At 50.8% G+C, this 22,460-nt stretch overlaps 1 protein-coding gene across 1 annotated transcript in view; it reads right to left on the bottom strand.

Moving 5' to 3' along the window:
- The window catches only part of PDLIM5 (PDZ and LIM domain 5), a 128,176-nt gene extending 114,580 nt beyond the window's left edge, over window positions 1–13,596 (bottom strand). Inside the window, exon 1 of the mRNA XM_054163119.1 lies at window positions 13,467–13,596. Coding sequence (XP_054019094.1) covers window positions 13,467–13,562 — 96 coding nt within the window. The 5' untranslated portion in view covers window positions 13,563–13,596. The remainder of the gene's footprint in view (window positions 1–13,466) is intronic.
- Window positions 13,597–22,460: the final 8,864 nt, after the last annotated feature.

Here is a 22,460-nt window from a genome sequence, read left to right on the forward strand (position 1 = left end):
TGCTGCCCACCAGCACTCCCAGCTCCTTCTCCCCAGGGCTGCTCTCCAGCAGTTCCCCTCTTAACCTGTACTGCTCAGTGAGTGGTCAGCAGTCTGAGATGCCCCAGGGAGGTCCTTCCTCACTCAGAAGGCCCATTACACTAAGGTAATGTCAGCAGCAGTTCTGGGAAATGTCACTGCATGCAAGTCTAACCTATCTGCATGTCAGCACTCTTCCAACACACTTCACCATAACCACAGCAGTTACACACCCCAGAGGCTCTTTTCTTATCACCTTATTCCAGGTAACCTGGGGTTTTTTCCCCCCCTTCCTGAGGAATCCCCTCTTGTGAGGGCTCACCAGTTCCCCTTCCTTGCAGCCTCCACCTGAAGCCATACAGGAGTTTCTCTCAAGTGAAATGGACCAAGCTGCAAGGTGAAGGCTGTCTTGTGCTAGGTAGTCATTACTGAGATAAAGGAGGACATGAGAGGCCTGCAAAGCCTTGTTTGGTACTCTGGGCATAAAGTGTTTGCTAAACAGAGCCACAGCAGTCAGAGAGCAGGAATGGTAAGGACTGAGGGAACCCAACAGGCATAGATTACAAGATGCAATAAAATCAAGAGCAGAGCTGCACACACTGCAAAGCAAGTGGCACAGCAGGCATCAGAGTTACCAGAAGCACTTGAAACACCCTGCCAGAGAAACACAGGACTGTCAGGGTTGGAATGGACCTCAAGGCTCAGCCAGTTCCAACTCCCTGCCATGGGCAGGGACACCTCACACTGCAGCAGGTTGCTCACAGCCACATCCAGCCTGGCTGCACAAAAGGAGATGCCCTGAGGTACTGATTTCCAGCTTAACAGTGCAACAACTTCAGACTGCAAAGAGAGACAAGAGAATAAGAGCAACACCACCACATTTCCTCAGTGCAGGAAGGACATGGGCCTGATGGAGAGGGTCTAGAGGAGGGCCATGAAAACGATCAGGGGCTTGGAGCACCTCTGCTACAAGGCTGAGGGAGCTGGGGGTGTTCAGCTTGGAGAAGAGGAGGCTCCAGGGAAACCTAATAGCAGCCTGCCAGTACCTGAAGGGGGCTCCAGGAAGGCTGGAGAGAGACTGTTTGCAAAGGCCTGCAGGGACAGGACAAGGGACAATGGCTTCAAACTAGAGCAGAGCAGATTTAGATTGGATGTGAGGAACAAGTTCTGCACCATGAGGGTGGTGGAACCCTGGAAGAGGTTGCCCAGGGAGGTGGTTGAGGCTCCTTCCCTGGAGATATTGAAGGTGAGGCTGGATGAGGCCCTGGGCAGCCTGATCTATTTGGGGATGTCCCTGCTGACTGAGGGGAGGTCAGAGTGGATGGGCTTTGGAAGTCCCTTCCAGCCAGGACCATTCTATGACAGTAAAATCCCACCCCAAGTGTAATGTGCAAAGACTCCTCATGCCCAAATGCTACTAAACTCTGAACTTTCAGTGATGGAGACTGAGTGGCTGGTTAAAGGTCTGCTTCTCATCTGGCTCTCAGGATGTCATGCAAACATCTCTGCTGGCCAGCTCTGTTGACGCTGGCAACCACTGCCTAACACATCCTTGTGAGTAAGCAGAAAGTTGGCTGGGAAGGGTTGGCTCCTCCAAGCAGCTCAGTGCTTCTTTCCATCTGGTAACCATAAGACTGCAGACTGAGCACTGCAGGGTGCTGAGCAGCAGTGCACTCCAGCAAGAGTCATCTCATAGAGACAAGCCATATAGACAAACCACTGTTCTGCTTAAGAGATTGGTTTGGGGCTTTTTGCAGTGCCAAGGCTTGGCTTCTTAGCATTTACAGGCTGACACCTGAGCTGCACAACAGCAGAAGGATTGCACTGACAAACTGAACCTGCTTTCAAAAGGGACTCACACCAGCCACTGCCACAAGGACTCCTGCTTGCAGCCAGCTGCCAAAACATGACAGCTGGAAAGTGGAGAGAACAGATTGCATCCCTAGCTGACAAAAGCTGTAATTTAATCAGCATTCAGTGGCAGTTTTCACAGCTTAGTACACTGACAGACATGTCCCAGCAAGCCCTGGCTTTGGCACCTCGACACTGCCCTGTTCTCAGGTAGCTGCCCCCCACCACTGCCTGCAGCCAAGCCTGCTGGGCTGAGTGAGCCTCCACTGCCCCTACCACACCCCTGCTTAGGAAGAGGAGTTTCATCCATGGGGTTGGCTCTGAGCTCCAACATGGAAATGCAACCAGAGGTTTTCTTCTGCCAACCATCTTCAGCCAATGATCACCACTGAGAGAGGGGTAGAGGCCAGTTCACATACAGAAGTGTGAAGCGTGACATGACCTTAGCCTCATTTTAGTGAGCTGCCAATACTCCAGGCAGCACTGCAGAGATGGCCAGGACACAGGAGAAAGCCAGAGACATCCCCATTACCAGCTTCCCCATGGCTTTCAACAGGCCAAGCGAAGTCTAGAACCACAGAGAAAGGTAGACATCACTGGCAAAAGACGCTCAACCTCCCCACTAATTCTGGCCCCTTACTTCCCAGCAGAGAAAGGAACCTTTCACTTGCTAGCTGAGCTGCACTGCTCTTGGAACTAGGATTGGTTTGTCACTCATAAGATGGAGATAAAGGGGGGAAACCACCAAAAAGCTTTAATAGCAGATGTATTGTAAACTTAAAGATTAAGCTGGTCTTTCAGGTGGAGAATGAGAATGTCCTCCTCTCCCAGAAGGACAGACTGAGGGACTTGGGGCTGTTCAGTCTGGAGAAGAGAAGGCTCTGAGGAAACCTAATTGTGGCCTTCCAGGATCTGAAGGGGGCCTACAAGAAAGCTGGGGAGGGACTTTTGAGGGTGTCAGGGAGTGATAGGACTGGAGCAAAACTAGAAATGGGGAGATTCAGATTGGATGTGAGGAAGAAGTTCTTCTCCAGGAGGGTGGTGAGACACAGGCTGCCCAGGGAGGTGGTGGCAGCCTCATGCCTGGAGGTGTTTGCAGCCAGGCTGGAGGTGGCTGTGAGCAACCTGCTGTAGTGTGAGGTGTCCCTACCCATGGCAGGGGGGTTGGAACTGGCTGAGCCTTGAGGTCCCTTCCAACCCTGACAGTTCTTCGGTTCATAAGCACAAAAACTTAACAATGACTTTTACCCTCCTAAAACTGCTACCCTTTAGATTAACCCAGGATTGGCATCTAAATCATTGTTCAGGCCTTCATCAGAACCATGAAATATTTCACACAAGATAGCTGCTTCTGTTGCCTTCTCAGGGTTAAGTACTTCACAGTACTCAATCACTTGCTAGGAGAAGAACTAGATAACACATTAGGTCATCCCTTAATTATAGGCCAGGGTAAGCCAAGCCTCTTTCATACCCAGTTAACATGCAAACCATTTGACCTTTCCAACAGGACTACTAAAGACCTGGCAAGAGCCACTTTTCAGCCTATGAGGCATCACACAAGGCATTAGATATTACTTCAGGGCTTTGTTACAGGCACAGCTGACAGCCATTGTGAGAGCTCACATGGCTCTCAAAACTACAGGAGAGGTCAGATACTTGCAGAGGCTTCCAACTCTCTGATATCATTTACTCCTGCTTTTACATTTACAATGCTTAACAGTTTAAAACTGAAGCTTCTAATGCAAGACTAACTCAGAATGAGAGAGAAACAATGAGAATCCTTAAAAAAAGAAGACAAATACTATGCCCTAGTCTACTTTAAACTGTCTGGCCTACACTGCACCAGCCTCTTAAGGGATAAATTGCATCTCCCTGTTTTGAGCAGGGACTCAAGGCTTCATGTTCAGTACTACAGAGAAAGAACTCAGCTAGCACACAACCCAATCCCCTTCCAAGCTTTCTGGGCTGTAAGCCACTGAAGATGGTTCCTGGTAAGTCAAAATAAGGGACTGACAGCACAAATCTATCATACCTACACATCTATCACCTGATGGCCCACACTCACCACAATGCTAAGTCACACATGGTTCCAATATTAGGGGATCAAGAAAAGTTCCTTGAAGGAGGAGGAAGAGTAAAAGAAGGGGAAAAAAGCTTGACAGGGCTCTGGGCAACCTGAGCTAACTGCAGAGAGGATTGGACTAGATGACTCATGGAGGTCCCTTCCAACGCAGACCATTCTATGATTCCCCTTGTGCTCTGTGGCTGCTAACTGTTCACCACAACTCCTGAGTGTGTTCCACCAGTGCAGCACTTGCTCAGCTGCTTTGATGGTGTGCATCAAAGGTGGCCAAGAAGGCCAAGGGCATCCTGGCCTGCATCAAGAACAGTGTGGCCAGCAGGAGCAGGGAGGTCATTCTGCCCTGTGCTCAGCACTGGTCAGGCCACACCTTGAGTCCTGTGTCCAGTTCTGGGCTCCTCAGGTTAGGAAAGATGTTGAGTTGCTGGAAGGTGTCCAGAGAAGGGCAACAAAGCTGGGGAGGGGTCTGGAGCACAGCCCTGTGAGGAGAGGCTGAGGGAGCTGGGGTTGCTCAGCCTGCAGAAGAGGAGGCTCAGGGGAGACCTTCTTGCTCTCTCCAACTCCCTGAAGGGAGGTTGTAGCCAGGTGGGGGTTGGTCTCTTCTCCCAGGCAACCAGCACCAGAACAAGAGGACACAGTCTCAAGCTGTGCCAGGGGAGGTTTGGGCTGGATGTTAGGAAGACATTAATCCCAGCAAGAGAGATTGGCCATGGGAATGTGCTGCCCAGGGAGGTGGAGTCACCATCCCTGGAAGTGTTTAAAAGCAGCCTGGCTGAGGCACTTGGTGCCATGGTTAGGTTGATCAGATGGTGTTGGGTGATAGCTTGGACTCAATGATCTCAAAGGTCTTTTCCAATTTGGTTAATTCTGTATCACAACAGTCTTCAATTTCTAACATGGCATTTTGTCCCTCTACTATCTCTCTGCTGGGGTCAGCACATGTGATGGGAACTGCACTGGTGTCTAAGTGGCAGAAGATGGAAAGCTGCTGTGTGGCAGGACACATCAACTGACAGTGCTGAGAGCAGAGTGAAGAATGAAGCAGGGAAATGGCAAAAAGAGGATGGGGATGCCCCTGCTCAGGGTTACACATGCCACTCAAAGCAGAATTCTTCCAGCCTGTCCAGTAAGGGTGGCCTTCACTCCCCACCTTGAAACCTTAGGTCTGTTTTGAAGTAGTATTTAGCAGCCATGGGCACACAGAACTGGCTGGGGTTTGATCAACCCTCGGTCACAGGGTAGCACCTGCCCCTCCTCACAGCTGCACTAAACTGGACACTACCCACATTTTACTTCTCCCTCCCTCTGCTTCCTCTTCCTACTTCTCCCTGGACTACATTTCCACATGTATCTTGACTACTGTGTCCAGTTCTGGGGCCAAGTTTAGGAAGGAGGTTGACTTGCGGGAGCATGTCCAGAGAAGGGCAACAAAGTTGGTGAGGGGTCTGGAGCACAGCCCTGTGAGGAGAGGCTGAGGGAGCTGGGGTTGCTTAGCCTGGAGAGGAGGAGACTCAGGGGAGACCTTCTTGCTCTCTACAGCTACCTGCCTGTCTACAACGTCCCTTCAGAGGTTGGTCTCTTCTCCCAGGCAACCAGAACAAGAGGACACAGGCTCAGGCTGCACCAGGGGAGGTTTAGGCAGGAGGTTAGGAAGAAGTTCTACACAGGGAAAGTGATTGCCCTTTGAAATGGGCTGCCCAGGGAGGTGGTGGAGTCACCATCATTAGAGGTGTTCAGGAGGAGACTTGATGGGTTGCTTGGTTCCATGGTTTAGTTGATTAGGTGGTGCTGGATGATAGGTTGGACACCATGATCTTGAAGGGCTCTTCCAACCTGGTCTATTCTATTCTATTTAAGCAAGTCATTAGAGAAGCTGCTCTTACAGCACAAACATAGCACGAGACAGGAAGGACAAGGACCTGATAGAGAGGATCCAAAGGAGGCCATGAAAATGATCAGAGGGTTGGAGCAGCTCTGCTATGAGGACAAGGCTGAGGGAGCTGGGGGTGTTCAGCCTGAAGAAGAGAAGGCTCCAGGGATACCCAGTAGCAGCCTGCCAGTACCTGAAGGGGGCTCCAGGAAGGCTGGAGAGAGACTGTTTGCAAAGGCCTGCAGGGACAGGACAAGGGACAATGTCTTCAAACTAGAGCAGAGCAGATTGAGATGGGATGTGAGGAACAAGTTCTTTACTTTGAGGGTGGTGCAACACCGGAAGAGGTTGCCCAGGGAGGTGGTTGAGGCTTCTTCCCTGGGGATATTGTTTGTTGAGCTGAAACCTTCTCTGTTCAAGTTGGTCTCCATTGTTCCTTGGCTTATTGCTGTGCACCACCCAAAAGAGCTTGGCCCCCTCCCCTTGCCCCCCAGCCCTCAGCCATTGACAGACATTGATCAGATCCCTCTCAGCCTTCTCTTCTCCACATAAACAGCCCCAGGGCTCTCAGTCTCTCTTCCCAGGGGAGATGCTCAAGTCCCCTAAGCATCCTCCTGGCTCTCCCTTGGACTCTCTCCAGTAGGTCTCTGTCTCTCTGGAACTGGGGAGCCCAGAACTGGACACAGGATTGCAGCTGTGGTCTGAGCAGGGCAGAGTAGAAGGGGAGCAGAACCTCCCCAGCCCTGCTGGCCACACTTTGCTTGCTGCACCCCAGGATCCCATTGGCTCTCTTGGCCACCAGGGCACATTGCTGTTCCATGCAGAACTTGCTGCCCACCAGCACTCCAAGCTCCTTCTCCATGGAGCTGCTTTCCAGCAGGGCAGCTCCTAACCTGTCCTGGTGCCTGCTGTTATTCCTCCCCAGGTGCAGGACCCTGCCCTTGTCCTGATTGAGCTTCCTGAGGTTTGCCTGCAGCCAGCTCTCAGCCTGTGCAGCTCTCACTGGATGGCAGCACAGCCTGACAGGTGTCAGCCACCCCCCAGTTTGTATCCTCAGGAGCTTGCTGAGGGTACTCCCAGTGTCCTCAGCCAGGCTGTTGATGAGGCCACTGCACAAAACCATACTTTTCATTTCTCAGATTTGTTAAAAAGAAAAAAAGGGGCTGTGGTTTGTTTGATTTCTCTTTGAGCACTGGCAAGAGGAGCATCACCTTCTCTACCTTTCCCCTGCCTCAGACACACACAGGAGAGTTTTGCTTTCACACTCCCTTAGGAAATGTATTCTTCAAAATCCAAACAAATAGAGGGGGAGAGGGGGGAAGCCAACAGTGTTATCTCTTGGCTCAGCACCAAAGCCAAACAAACCAACCTTTCAGCACCACTTCTCTCCTCACAATGCCTTCTGATAGCCATCAGCCAATGAATAATGAGAAAAACACAGTTCTGCTAAAAATAGCATCCCAAGGTGGGGGGGAAATCGACAGAAGTTGTCAGACCTCCAGGGCCAGAGACTCACAAAGGAAAAAGCTTTTCTTGCTGTTACTCTTCACTCAATGACCCAAATGTCTGACCTCTGGAAGGACTGCCAACTTTTCATCTGCTCTAAACATCTAATCAAGAGTTGTTGGTTGTTCCCCCCACCACTACATCTGTCCTTGAGAAGTGAACCCTGCATACTTTAGTTTCTCCATCATTCAATATTTAGCTTACACTACTCCTGCTCTAACTGAACTGTCACTTATAAAGGGGGGAAAAAAAGAGTTACCAGCATTTTCCACTGTGAAAAGAATATGTTCCCAGCAGACATTCCTCAGCTTACAAGCTCCCTGGCTCCTTCCCTCCCCCACCCCCTCTAACAGCCAGCTTCACTTCTGGAGGAATGACTTCAGTAGGAGAAAGACTTTAAAATAAGGTAGATTCCTACTTGATCTCAGAACAGATTGAGATTGGATGTGAGGAACAAGTTCCTTACCATGAGGGTGGTGGAACACTGGAAGAGGTTGCCCAGGGAGGTGGTTGAAACTCCTTCCCTGGAGATATTGAAGGTGAGGCTCGATGAGGCCCTGGGCAGCCTGATCTAGCTGGGGATGTCCCTGCTGACTGCAGGGAGGTCAGGATGGACGAGCTTTGGAGGTCCCTTCTGGCCTGGACCATTCTAGGACAAAAGAGGCAGTTGGGAAATTATGTCTTCCTCAACTGATGCCTCTTTCCATCTTCAAGATAAACTGAGGAGCACTCTAAAGGAAGATACTGCTTGTAGACAATTCTGCAACTCCTGAAGCACTAAGCAGGACCCTTTGGACTCTCAGGAAACTTGTTCCTATTAAGGCACTTGGGCAGCTGGGAGCTTTAGAGCTGTCTGTATTCCACCTGGCTCCCCCAGGGAAAACTGCCACTGCTTCAGGACTCAGCGTGGAAAGGACACAGCCTCTGGCACCGGGAGCTCATTTGTCATTCTGAGCAAAGCACATCTCATAAACAGAATTAAACAAAGCCAGAAGTGCTACTCTGTTCTAGGGCTTGGCTAACCCCAGCCATTTCCTACGCGCCGGTAGCTCCCGCACTACGCTGGAGCAGAAAGCCAACGCCATGACCTCAGCCAGCATGTCTCTCCCTGGGCCAGGAAGCTGAAGTGGTGGAATACATCTTCAGCTGCATTTTGTGCAAACCATCACAGCGTGGCAGCAAATCAAACCAGCAGAGCAGTGCCAGCAACTGCCAGCAGGCAGCCGGGCAGCACGCAGGACGAAGCGCGGCTACCCACACGGCGACCGCTGGCCAGCAGCTCTCCCGTTCCACAGCCCTGATGGAAGAGACTGCTCCCCTAGACCCCCACTGCAGTAACTTATTCCATCCTCACACAGAACTTGATGTCACTGGAAATGACACAGAGGTTAATAAAGCACAAGGGCAAGAGGCTCAGCCAGCCTCTGCCCAAAGCTGACATGCTCCAGGCCCATCCAAAGCATCCTTTTCCTTTACTCTCACTCACATGGTTGTCACAGATGTTAATGGCTGGGAAAATAGCTTGCTTCCAAATATGAAGGAGGCCAAATTCCTCAGCAAGCAAACACTGTGCAAAGCCAACCCTATATGCTCCATCCACGTGGACAGCTCACTGGCTGGGGACCTGGACTGGAAGGAAGGAAGGAAAGCGGGACAGAGGAAGTCACTCCTCTGACCGTGACCTCATCACACAAGTACCACTACAGAATAAGCCTCTCAGCAGCCCTACAGCATAGTACATGACCTGAGCCACTTCTAAAGCTTGGCTCTTAATGAAAGATGGAGATCTGATGACACCAAACTGGGTGGAGTGGATGACAAACCAGAAGGTTGTGCTGCCACACAGACAGACTTAGGACAGGCTGGAGAGTTGGGAATGGAGAAGTGGAATGAAGTTCAGCAAGGGCAAGGGGAGAGTCTTGCAACTGGGAAAGAATAACCCCAAGGACCAGGACAGGCTGGGGACTGACCTGTGGGAGAACAAGGAAACCACCACAACCTGGGGCTCCTGGTGGAAGGGAGGTTGACCATGAGCCAGCAATGTGCTCTTGTGGCCAAGAAGGCCAATGCCATTCTGGGGTAGATTAGAAGGGTTAATAGGTCAGAGAGAGGTTCTCCTCCCCCTCTACTCTGCCCTGCTGAGGCCACATCTGGACTACTGTGTCCATTTCTGGGCTCCTCAGTTCAAGACAGACCTCAGGGAACTGCATGAAGGAGCCCAGCACACAGCCACACAAAAATATTAGGGGAGGGGAAGATCTTCCTTGGGAGAAGAGACTGAGGGAGGTGAGGGCTCTGGAGCTTGGAGATGAGGAACCTGAGAGTGAATGGACAAGAGGCTGGAGCCAGGCTCTGCTGGGGGATGCCCAATGCCAGCACAAGGGGCAGTGGTGGAAGCTGAGGCAGAGCAAGTGCCATGGGAGCAGGAGGAAAAGTTTTTCCCCTGTGAGGGTGACAGAGCCCTGAAAGAGGCTGCCCAGGGGGGCTGTGGAGTCTCCCTCTCTGGAGATATTCCAACCCCACCTGGATGTGTTCCTGTGTGACCTGCTCTAGGTGCTCCTGTTCTGGCAGGGAGGTTGGACTGGATGAGCTTTGGAGGTCCCTTCCAGCCCCTGACATTCTGCATTCTGTACAAAGCTGATTGACTTACTAAGAAGTTTTCTCCAAGGACCCATCCAAGCTCTTAATTTGTTCATTGTTTAGAAGAATGAGCTTTTCAGATAAACATCTTGAGAAGCCAGTGTGTTTTCTATGCTCTATAAACTGCACTTTGGTTGAACTTAATTTCAAGGAGTTGAAAGCAAGAAACTAGCCCTCAGCAGAGCAGCCAGTTTCACCCTGAGCATCTAGAGGCCAGATTAAGAAAGAAAACAAGGGGGGGGAAGAGTCCTCCTTGCCCAAGAACACAATTCTGCTGTCTCATTCCCATTTTGCTAAGATAATTTCATTAGCAGTCCTTGTAAGCAGGAAGACATTTATGCTTCATCAGGAAGAGAAGGGCTAAGGGCTGGAAGGGTAAATGGTACAGGCTGTTCCAAGCACACCAGGAACACAGCATTGAATTCTCCCAGCTATCAAGCCAAAGCTGGACTGGCATGCCAGAGCTAAGCACTTTTTTGTTCCAAAGGGAAAACAAAATATAACAACAACTCAAAAACACCAAGCACCACACAACCAGCCAAACCAACCCAACCCCACCTTCACTAAACTGCAAATAAGCAGCAGCACTGAGCTGTAATAGGCAGAGTGGATAGTTATGTCCTAAAGCCACCCCTGGTCCCCATCTTTCACTTCCCTCTGTTCTTGCAGGTGCTGACATTTGTCATTAGGGAATCTCCCAAGTGAAGATTTTATACTTAAGCTATTCAGAGCAGCTCCCCTCAGGCTACTCCACGGGACAGCCTGTTTGATTCCTGCAATCAAGCAACAGTCTAGGCTAATTTCAACACAGGCTTCCCCTTTAGATGCTTCTAGATGGGAAGGCAGCTTACAGCTACACTGCATGCTGGCTCTTCAGCACAGCAGAGGCTTCTTACAGAAAAAAATATCACCACCCTTTCCTGAAACTATTTGTTTACTACGGATTCCTGCCTACAGCACTTCACTGCTCATCAGTACCATGCACAAGTACTCTATACCAGGGGTCATCTCTTCTCCCAGGCAAGCAGGACCAGAACAAGAGGACACAGTCTCAAGCTGTGCCAGGGGATGTTTAGGCTGGAGGCGAGGAGAAAGCTCTTCCCAGAAAGAGTAATTGGCCATTGGGATGTGCTGCCCAGGGAGGTGGTGGAGTCACCATCCCTGAAGGTGTTCAAAGAAGGACTGGATGTGGCACTTGGTACCATGGTTTAGTTAGTCATGAGGTGTTAGGTATTAGGCAATGGGTTGGACTTGATGATCTCTGACGTCTTTTCCGGCCTGGTTGATTCTATGACTCAGACAAAAGCCTCTGCTTTTGCAACTGCTTGTCAGGAGAGCACATCTCCCATCAAATCAGAAGGGCACCATCTGCACCCACCAGTTCAAATTTCAATCAGTGCAGGCTAACCAGCTACTGAAGAAGAAACTGATTTACAGTTTTGCTTGAAAAGCCCTGGAGTTTGCAAACAAACTGCTTCTCAAGCCCTTCTTTTTGGCTCAGACATAAGCTGTATTCACAGAATTGTTAGGGTTGGAAGGGACCTCAAGGATCAGCCAGTCCCAACCCCTCTGCCATGGGCAGGGACACCTCACACTACAGCAGGTTGCTCACAGCCACATCCAGCCTGGCTGCAAACACCTCCAGGCATGAGGCTGCCACCACCTCCCTGGGCAACCTGTGCCAGTCTCTCACCACCCTCATGGGGAAGAACTTCTTCCTCACATCCAATCTCAATCTGCCCACTTCTATTTTTCCCCCCCACTTCCCCCTAGTCCTATCACTCCCTGACATCCTGTTCATTTGCGTGCAGGTATTTCTACAGCACTTCAGTCCATTTTGGCCATACAAAATGATCTTTTGCAGAGCCAAGCCGTATCTGAACTTCCCCAGCCCAATCCACAGGCGCACAGGCTAAACCCAGCCTAAAGGAAGCGGCGAGGCCTGAATCGCCAGTCAAGATTAGCTAAAAATATGCCCGTGATGCATAAACCTAAATAGAAAGCTGCTCCATCTCCCAGGGCAGTATCAATTCTGCAGTCCCAACAGGTGTGAAAAATAATTCATCTTTGTCACTAAAGCAGATGAATAGGCAAGAGGAGGAGGAGAGGTGTCACAGAGAAGGCTCCTCAAACACTGCAAATCAGATTTGAAGGAGTACAGAGCCATCAGAAGCCTCATCCCGAGATTTCCAATGCTCCCATATACTCAATGCTCCAAAGTTTGTCCTCTATTTTATGTGGAGAGTGCTTTAGCCATGCCAGGAATGCTTTGAAACTCAGCCCACACTGAAAGACAAGCCTTTCCTGAAAACGGGGTTTTAAAGCAGGAAGCTAATTAGATAGTGCTTGGGTACAAAGATCACATTTGTTTTGACTTAGTTCCTCGAATGGTTTGAATACCAGTTCAGAGCACAGGCTCTGAAACACTGGTGAGAAACTGGCATGGGAGGAACTGGCCTCTTCACTTAAGCACTCGGTATTAATGAATGATTGGTTACAACTGCCCTCGTTTAAGCACTTTTGACTGTAAATAGTGGGATGTGCAGGAATAAACAGAATCACAGACATCCCCAGCCAGATTAGGTTGCTCAGAACCACATCCAGCCTGGCTGCAAAAACCTCCAGGGATAAAGCTTCCACCACCCCCCTGGACAACCTGTTCCAGGGTCCTCTTACTCACATATTACAGAACTTCTTCCTAATGCCCAATCTGAATCTACCCTTCTCTAGTTTAAAACCATTGCCCCTTGTCCTAGTGATACAGACCCCTTCAGGCACTGGAAGGCCACTATTAGGTCTCCCCAGAGCCCTCTCCTCTCCAGGCTGAACACCACCAACTGTCCCAGCCCGTCCTCGCAGGAGAGGTGCTCCAGCCCTTCCATCATTTTTGTGGCCCTTCTCTGAAGCCTCTCCCTCAGGTGCATACCCTTCTTGTGTCGAGTGCCCCAGAGCTGGGCACAGCAGTCCAGGTGAAAATAAGTAATTCCTTAAATGAGACACACATATGAAGTCTTTTCCTCATGCAGTCTTTAAGTTATGCAACAAACTCAACCACCCCTTTTTCCACCAGAAGATCCTCAAGCTGCTAAGAACTGCTGGACAACTGCAACATGAGTGACTGATATTTCCCCCCCATTCCCTGCTGCCTATCATTTGAAATGCAGACTCATCCCTGCACAGAAAACTGCTTGACTCCTGCCAGGCTCCAGCCTCTACATCTGGGTGGGAGAAGAGATGGGAATTCAAGAGTGCTTTCTTTTGATTGTTGCATAAATAAATGCAGGTAAAACAACCGTGGCAAATCAACACCTTCCTCCTCAAATGATTGTGTTGGGAGTCCTCAGACAACAAAGATTTCATTTTCCAGCTTACCAACCAGCCCTCCCACACCACAGGGCAAGTTTGAGGCCCAGCATCTGCAATTCATGGCTTTGTATACCCGTGTCTGAAGGCTGCAAGTCGGCCACAGCCTAAAATCGCCCGAGAGGCAAATGCACTTACCCGGGAGATGGAGAGAGGCATGTTGAAATCCTTGCCTCCTTGCAGGCGGAAGCCCCACGGAGCTGGGCCGACCAAGGACACGCTGTAGTTGCTCATTGTGGCTTAGTGTTCAAGGAGCAAATCCAAACAAGTGATGCCTGCAGAAGAGGATGAAAGTTTTCACTGAAAAAGACAATAAAGACAACCAGCACTGCCTACTATCCCGAAAGCCTTCCTTCTTTGTCTGTGTTCCCTTCCACAGCAGAACAACAGCAGCCTGTCATTACTACTTCTTTTATTTCCCACGTAGCTTAGGAAGGAAAACAACTGGGGAGCTGGTAACATACACTCACAGACTCAGGACTTGGAGAACTTCTGGTGCTGAAATGTTTGACAACTAGCTCTAACAAAAGACTGGGGGTGGGGGGAGAGGGGGGCAGACAAACCCAAACCAAACAGAACAAAACCAACCCACAAACCACAAGCCAACAAGCGCCACAGCCCATCTCATTAATTCATGCTCTCTTCTGAACACTAACTTTGCACAGTGTGCCTCAAATTCAGGCATGGCACATTCATTTCCAGCAAAATTATTATCATATGCTGCCCTGTCATCAGCTCCAAACTCGTTCCTAGACACATTATGTCCTGACAGTGTCAAAACATAACAACTTTGAACTCAGTCAGCAGAAAATAAAATCCCTGGGACTTCACCCCCCCAACCCCCCCCCCCCCCCCTTTTTTATAGCAGGGCTTCAGCTTCATATTGGTAGAATAATGCTACAGACAAAACAGACATTAAAGCCAGCCCTCAAATGAAAGCTGTGAAATACCCACAGGCAAAACTCAGCTGCTGAGGATGTAGAAACCAAGAATCTCCTTCCCCATAAACATGGGCAACAAATTACCTTTAAAAGGCAGCAAGAGGCACTTCATTACCATTTAGCATCAAAGATAAGGGCATCGGTTTCACCTCAGAGAAGTTAGGTTACAATGACATCTTAGGTAGTGGATGCCATCTATTTTTGTATGGTAGAAGCCTGGCAGGAGCACACTAGGGTGGACTGGTGTAAGACTACACCGAGGCACAGACAGATTCCATACTCATATAGGGACATTTAAGGTGGACCTTCAGGCAAGCAGAATCAAGTGGACTGCAAACCCCACTGAGCTCTGCAGAACCCTGGGATTGGTTTTGGGTTTTTTTTTTTCTTTTGGTTTGGGGTTGTTTTGGGTTTTTTTGCAGGGAGGCCATGGGATTTTACTGGGGGTACTGGGGGCAAGCAGCCCACCCTCATCGACTATCAGAGCTGGGCTGCTGCAGGGACGGTTAGTGTCAGGCCCCAAGAGAGCTGTCAGCAACGCGCTCCTGGGCTCAGCCCCCAGAACGTCAGAGCTCCGCTGCTGAGACTCCTTTCTAAACCAAACGGCACATTTTATTCACGCTGGCAGCTGCTCAGGTAACAAGAACAGGGCTGCTGGCACTGGGCAGAGCAGGATATATATTAGGAAGCAGAAGCCAGAGCTGGCAACAGAGGTGCCCGAGTATCTGGGCAGTTCCTGACGCACCCCAGCCTGCTGGCATCCAGCCATGAGCAGCTCTGATCCCAGGCGTTAACACAATTCACTCTTAAAAGTCCTCACAAGCACCAAGCTACGGAGGGGAAAACAAACACCGCTGAGCTTTGGTGTGGCTGAAGAGGAAGAAAAGAAACAAAAAGCCTCCACCAAGCTCAAGCTAGGACTCTTTAGACTCTTTAATGCTCATCATTAAAGCGAGAATTATAAGCCATTTAATTCCTACGTGCACGGAATGCCTGATCCCTGCCCATGGAATACAAACCCTTTTTTGTTTCCTCTAAATGAACCCACCGAAGTGACAGGGCACTAGAAATTAAAGAGACTGCAGAAAGGCAAACTGTGACCAGCACACGTGGAGTTCACAGACACAGAAGGTTTTAAGAATCACCTGAAACTGAAGCACTTCAGTAGTCTGCTGTTGGTTTGGGGGCTTTTTGTTTCTTTTTTACTGAACTGCGTAACAGCTAGCTGCAATAACAGACCTAGAGAAAGATTAAATCACATCCGAGAGGACGCTGCTCTTTCTCGTTTGTGGCAGCGACAAGCAGGAGGGAAGTGACTGCATGCTGAAATGCCTCTCACACGGCATCGCCCATCTTCCCCACCGCATCCCACCGATCCTGCCGCGTCCTCGTCTCCAGGCTTATAAACACCAAGAATGAAAGGCAGGCAAAGCAGATCCAGTCAACGTTTAATTCAGCGCGTTTCTTAAGATACTCCAGCAGTACGTCCAGGAGAAGGGATCTCAAGCCACCAAGCCGGCTTCACGTGGGGAAGAAGGGTTACGCAAACAAGCCATCCGAGGGTAAAGTTGTGCAACTTTCACTTAGATGGTCAAAAGTTTGGTGAATCTACTTGTGGAAGGGGGAACTTCAAAACCTTGGCAGACACGCTCGTTCTCAAGCGCTGCCTGCCTGGGCACAAAGCCGCAGGAGCCGAGGGGCAGGAGTGGTGGCAGTGCCGTGGGAGAGGGAAACTGCAGCACAAAGTCCCACACAAGCCCCTGCACCCCTCGGCATCCCCTTCGCCCAGCTCCACCGAAATCTTCTAGGTGCCCCAGAACAAGGAACTCCACGGCTAGCTGAGGCTGGGAGACCAGGCAGTCCCACGGAGCGCTGGCTCTGGGTCCAAGGCGCCCCCCCACAGCCCCAAGCCCAGGGAGCCACAGAGGCACCCCGGCGTGCAGCCCCACGGGCGCCTCAGACCCTGGGGACCAAGCACCCCGCAGCACCGTGCCCGAGCAGCCCCACGGGCTCCTCACAGCACGCTGAGCCCAGGGCAAGGAGCCCCACAGCAGCAGGGCAAGCACCCAGGGGCACTCGGAGGCGCTGCCCCGGGGCCGGGAGCTGCCCGCCGCGCTCCCTGCTGCCGCCACGGCGGCAGCGCCTGGTCCCGGCGCTGCCCACGGCCAGCGGGGCACCGCCGGCAGCGCCGCTCCGCCGCCTCTCATCCCACGACACCCCGCAAGCCCCGCTTCAAAAATTCACGTTAAAAAAAAGGAAACCAACTCAAATAAGCACCGCGAAGCTTCCAAAAACTCCCTTCAACCTGCCGACCACTTGTTTGCTGGCTCCCTTCCCTCCCCTCCCCTTCCCTGCTTCCGCGCTCCCCCGCCGCGGCCGGCCCCGTCACTCACCCCGACGGAGCGGTGCAGGGCGCGGAAAAGGAACGGACACCCGCAGCTCGTCTGCGAGGCGGCGGCTCCGGCTCCCCGCTCTTGTTTTCACTTCCGTCTCCCGTCGCTCCTCCCCTGCCCGGCCCGGCCCGGCCCGGCCCTGCCCAGCCCAGCCCAGCCTGCCGGCGGGGCGGCGCAGGGCCGCGGCGAGTAGCGGAGCAGGAGTGGGAAAGGCGCAAAAGCACCGTTCCCGGGCGGCTACCACTTTATTTTAGGTTAGAGGGGGTTTTTTGTTTTTTGTTTGTGTGGGGTTTCCTTTTGTGTTTTTTTTGTTTTATTTATTTTTGTTTTGTTTCTTTTTGTTTCTTTTTTTTTAAACAGGGATATGCACACTTCATCCCTCTCCCCTTTGCTCTCCCTCTCCCCTTTGCTCTCCATACAAGTAATTCAAGGCGCACCTGTGGACGCACTGGCTAGCCAGGAGGGGTTGCTGGCTTCTCGCGTGCCCCTGTGGTCCCTGAGGGAAGAGTCTGCCATGCTGGGCTGGGGGAAGGGACGGCAGAGAATGAGGACTGAGCCCTCACACACACACCCCCCACTGTCACCTCACAGGATGACAGGCTCACAAGACATTGGGAGTTGGAAGAGACCTCCGAAGACCTTCAAGTCCAACCCCCCCTGCCGGAGCAGGACCATAGAATCTAGCGCAGGTCGCACAGGATCACATCCAGATGGGTCTTGAAAGTGTCCAAAGAAGGAGACTCCACAACCTCTAGGTAGCCCCACCGTGTCTCATGTACAGTCTCTTCAGTACAGCTGCAGAAGCATCCTGCAGTGAAGCAGGAGACTAATAAAAGAAGAGGGAGTTTAGTTTATCTCACCTGGAGTGACATGAGGACTGTCCCTGCCCATGGCAGGGGGGTTGGAACGAGACGATCCTTGAGGTCTCTTCTGACCCTGACAATTCTATGGTGAGAGCCTGGCACAGGTTGCCCAGGGAGGTGGTGGCAGCCTCATGCCTGGAGGTGTTTGCAGCCAGGCTGGATGTGGCTGTGAGCAACCTGCTGTAGTGTGAGGTGTCCCTGCCCATGGCAGGGGGTTGGAACTGGCTGATCCTTGAGGTCCCTTCCAACCCTGACAATTCTATGCTTCTAACTGAAATGGAAAAGGATTGTTTGTGCCAGTTGTGACTAACCAGTGTTGGGCAGGCTAAGTGCAGCATCCCCCACACACAAAGAAACCATGGCTAACTCAGCTGGAGAAGCAGAAATGGATCAGGGCTCTATTTACAAGCAGGATGAGATGCAGATGGATATATACACAAAATACAGTATTTACAATATGTACAGAAACATACAGCAAAGGATGTAATACAGAACAACTCTCCCTCCTCCAGCCAGGAGGGTCCCCCCCTGTACCCCCTCCCTCCCCCTACCTCCCTTTTTCCCCAAAAAGAGTTAGAGAGAAAAGGGAATTATTAAGGAGGAGATTCTGTTAACTCAAAGCATATGCAAGAATTAGTTTATCTGTTAGTTCAAGGTCAACTCTGTCCAGCACAGCTGTTGCTGGGAGAGAGACTGAAACAGACAGGCTGAAAAAGACAGACAGACTGAACTGACTGAGATTCAAACTGAACCAAAACTTGACGTTGCATTCTACCAATCTACCAATGAAATTCCTTTAGAATAAATTGTTTTCATTCTTCCACCAAAACATTCAGCCAGAGTGCTCCAGCAACTGTCCCTTTCTTAAAGGCACAGCCTCAAACGGTCACAATACCTTCCAGCACCTCCAGATCCTTCCTGGAACAGAGGCTCCAGAGCTGGACCCAGAGCTCCAGCTGTGGTCTCAGCAGAGTGGAGCAGAGGGGCAGAATCCCCTCCCTGGCCCTGCTGGCCACACTTGCTGCAGCCCCGGCTCTGGTTGGCCCTCTGGGCTGCAGGTGCTGCCTGCTGGCTCCTGTTGAGCTTCTCACCAACCAGAAGCCTTCAAGTTCTCAAAAGCCTTCCACTTTTCTTGTTGGAGAAGCAGCTTGGCCAAGCTGTCTGCACACGCAGCATCTCAAGACCACATTACATTAATTGATTAGGAGCAAAGGGGAACTTGCAGAGAGACTTCTACTGGCAGGCACTGAAGCAGGTTTCACCCTGGGTGAGTCTGCTGCCTCTGTGCACCTTACCCACCCAGTGCCCCCACAGCCAGTGCCACTCCCAGCTCAGAACTGGCAGCTTTCCTCTTGAAGTCCATCATCACTTTTCCCTGGTGTGATCTGCTTGTGATAAATGAATCTGTTTTCCTTCTCCTCCCTTAGACAGGGCACAGACATCGGAGGCAACTCATTAGATTGAGCTCTCCCCATTCTTGGTCACATTTCAAATAGCCTTCTCTTTGAGAACAAAAGCTGTTGATGAGAGCTGAACAACGAAACAAGAGAGAGCACGTTGAGCGAGAAACCCCAGCAAGCAGCCAGGACTGGGGCTTGACTGTTCTCACTGCCACCCCAGCTCAGACAGCTTGCATTTTCCCTTCGGAACAAGGAAGGAAGAAGTCTGGGGATTAATTAAATGCAGTAGTCAGCTAGCCACCAGCCAGAGCCGAGCTCAAAATTACTCAGGCATTTAAATCTCGTTTGAATGCTAATGAAACGCCTCAGGTGCCACATAACGGGGGCACTGCAAAACTCCGGCGAAGACTATCACCCGCGGTCCTGAAGTACAGAAACTCCCTCGTAAGGGGGAAAAACAGCCCATAAATTACCAACAGATTAACACCGCTCGGGAAAACGATTCTCAATTAAGCAGCAGTTAATCTTACACTGGCTTTCTGTGTGCTGAGGCACAGAACTGTGAGCTGTGCTTTTACTGCCCTGCTGCCTTCGGGTTTGTTTTCCTTCCAGAGGGAAAGCTAATGTCAGCTCTTTACAGTCCACGTATAGCTGTGGACCGCATAAAGGTGAAGCATAAATCACAGAATTGTCAGGGTTGGACTCGATGATCTCGAAGGTCTTTTCCAACCTGGTTAATTCTGTATTGTGTAAAGGAAGGGAGCAGGGAAGGGGAAGCTATTAGCTCCCCTGGTTTGTCCAGGGGGGGTTCCTCTGCTGTTTGTCAATTGTAAATACCTGGAAATAGTGTGTATTTTGGAGACATTCATGGCATTTCATTGTGGATTGCAGTTGTGCTTGTAAATACAGCCTCATTTGCTTCCAGCTGAGCTGCTCTGGCAATTTTCATGTGTGGGGGGGCAGATTTTCAATGAACCACAGCAGCAGTTGTGCAGGACAGGCTTGCTGAGCGGTGTCCCTGAGCTCTGTTTGCCACACTCTGCACACACCGGTTAGGTGAGGTTTGGCAGGCTGCAGACAAGCTTTCAGAGTCATCCCTACCGTTACCTATACCAACCAGTGTCATAGGAGAAGAGGTGCAGCCTCCCCTATAATCTCCTAGGTGCTAGATTACCTTAGCAAGGGAGGGTGTGGGTGCAAGCTGTGGCATGAAGAGCACTTTGCCAGGCAGGTTGGGAGCAGCCTGGCACACAGGCTCGGAGACATCCCAGGAGGGGAGCCGGCAGCTCTCCTGTGTTACTCCTGCTGGCACTACTAATCCACCCAGCCTTTTCACAAGGGATGTCCTGCAGATCCAGCATGGGCACCCTGAGGATGCTGTCTGGGGCTTGGCCAGCACCATTCCAGGGTGCCCAAGGAGGTGGCTGAGGCTCCATCCCTGGAGATATTCAAGGTGAGGCTGGACAAGGATCTTTGCAACATGAATAGAATAGAATTAACCAGGTTGGAAAAGAACTTCAAGATCATCAAGCCCAACCCATCACCCAACACCATCTAATCAACTAAACCATAGCACCAAGTGCCTCATCCAGGCTCTTCCTAAACACCTCTAGGGATGGTGGCTGCACCACCTCCCCAGGCAGCTCATTTCAATGGCCAATCTCTCTTGCTGGGAAGAATTTCTTCCTCACCTCCAGCCTGAACCTCCCTTGGCACAGCTTGAAACTGTGTCCTCTTGTTCTGGTGCCAGTTGCCTGGGAGAAGAGACCAACCCCCACCTGGCTACAACCTCCCTTCAGGGAGCTGGAGACAGCAAGAAAGTCTCCCCTGAGCCTCCTCTTCTCCAGGCTAAGCAAACCCCAGCTCCCTCAGCCTCTCCTCGTAGGGCTTGTGCTTGAGACCTCTCCCCAGCCTCATTGACTTAACTGACCTGGATTTTATAACCATTTAAGTAAATCAATGCAAAAGAAATCTCTCTAGGCCTTTGTAACCACTTCTGGAATACTATTTCTCTGGGAGAAAAAGAGACGAAATAAATAATGAAGCCAACCATGCAAGCAGTAAGGACCTGAGAACATATTAAGGAAATCTTATTTTAGTTCCTGCCCACAAAAATAGCTGAGAGCTATTCCCACAGTAAATAAAATACAGCTAATCTGTACTGGGGAGAAAGAAAGCAAACAAACCCCACCAGAGCAGCTTATATTTATACATTTTAAACATTTGGACTAGCAGCACATTTATGGAGGAATTCCATTACAGCTATTACCTCACCTGGAGCCCTGTGTCCAGTTCTGGAGCTCCTGTTACCAGAAGGATCTGGAGGTGCTGGAAGGTGTCCAGAGAAGGGCCACGAGGATGAGCAGAGGGCTGGAGCTGCTCTGCTATGGAGACAGACTGAGGGAGTTGGGGCTGTGCAGTCTGGAGAAGAGAAAGCTCTGAGGGAACCTTGTGGTGGCCTTCCAGGATCTGAAGGGGGCTACAAGAAAGCTGGGGAGGGACTTTTGAGGTTGTCAGGGAGTTATAGGACTGGGGGGAATGGAGCAAAACTAGAAATGGGGAGATTCAGCTTGGATGTTAGGAAGAAGTTGTTCCCCATGAAGGTGGTGAGAGCCTGGCACAGGTTGCCCAGGGAGGTGGTGGCAGCCTCATGCCCGGAGGTGTTTGCAGCCAGGCTGGATGTGGCTGTGAGCAACCTGCTGTAGTGTGAGGTGTCCCTGTCCGTGGCAGGGGGGCTGGAACTGTCTGATCCTTGAGGTCCCTTCCAACCCTGACAGTTCTGTGATTCTGTACTGGCCTATGAAAAAAATGCATCATGCAGTTCCTGTGGAGCATGGGCAATGTATAAACAATGGCAAGTGGAGTAGGACCAAATGCAACTGCCTTGAAGTGCTGCTTTGTGCAGTTCTCAGCATCTGTGCAGTTACAGGTGGGACATGCAGTCATATTAATCAATCCAGGGATAAACAGGAGCTGACAGTACTTTGGAGGAGCCTGGAGTGCCTGCAATGTATTAGCCAGGCTCTTTGTATGAGGACACCCCCCCAGAGCACAGTGATACAATCTCTTCCTTCTCTAAGCTTTCATCTTAAAACATATATGATAGTGACAGGAGGGTGACATCAATCACTTCGGGCATGGTGTGCATATCAAATGCATGACCCAAGCTGCACAGCAGTAGCTGCAGTGTCTGTGCTACTTGAGAGAAGCTTAGAGACTAATTAAAGCAACAGCTTTGGAAGCTTTAAATAAATAAATAAATAAAATGGAAAATGAGAGGGGAAAGAGTGGAAACTTGGAGCCATCAGCTCTTGCCTCTGCATTCATATCATTTCTAAAAATACAGAAGCAAAAAGCTGCTAGGAAATGAAGCCAGCAGAGAACATTCAGTAAAGGGTGTCAGGTAATGACAGGACTGGGGGAATGGAAAAAAAGAAAACAAACTAGAAGTGGGGAGATTCAGTTGAATGTGAGGAAGAAGTTGTTCCCCAGGAGGGTGGTGAGAGACTGGCACAGGTTGCCCAGGGAGGTGGTG

The sequence above is a fragment of the Dryobates pubescens genome, chromosome 1 (assembly GCF_014839835.1).
Source record: "Dryobates pubescens isolate bDryPub1 chromosome 1, bDryPub1.pri, whole genome shotgun sequence".
Taxonomy (NCBI): Eukaryota; Metazoa; Chordata; class Aves; order Piciformes; family Picidae; genus Dryobates; species Dryobates pubescens.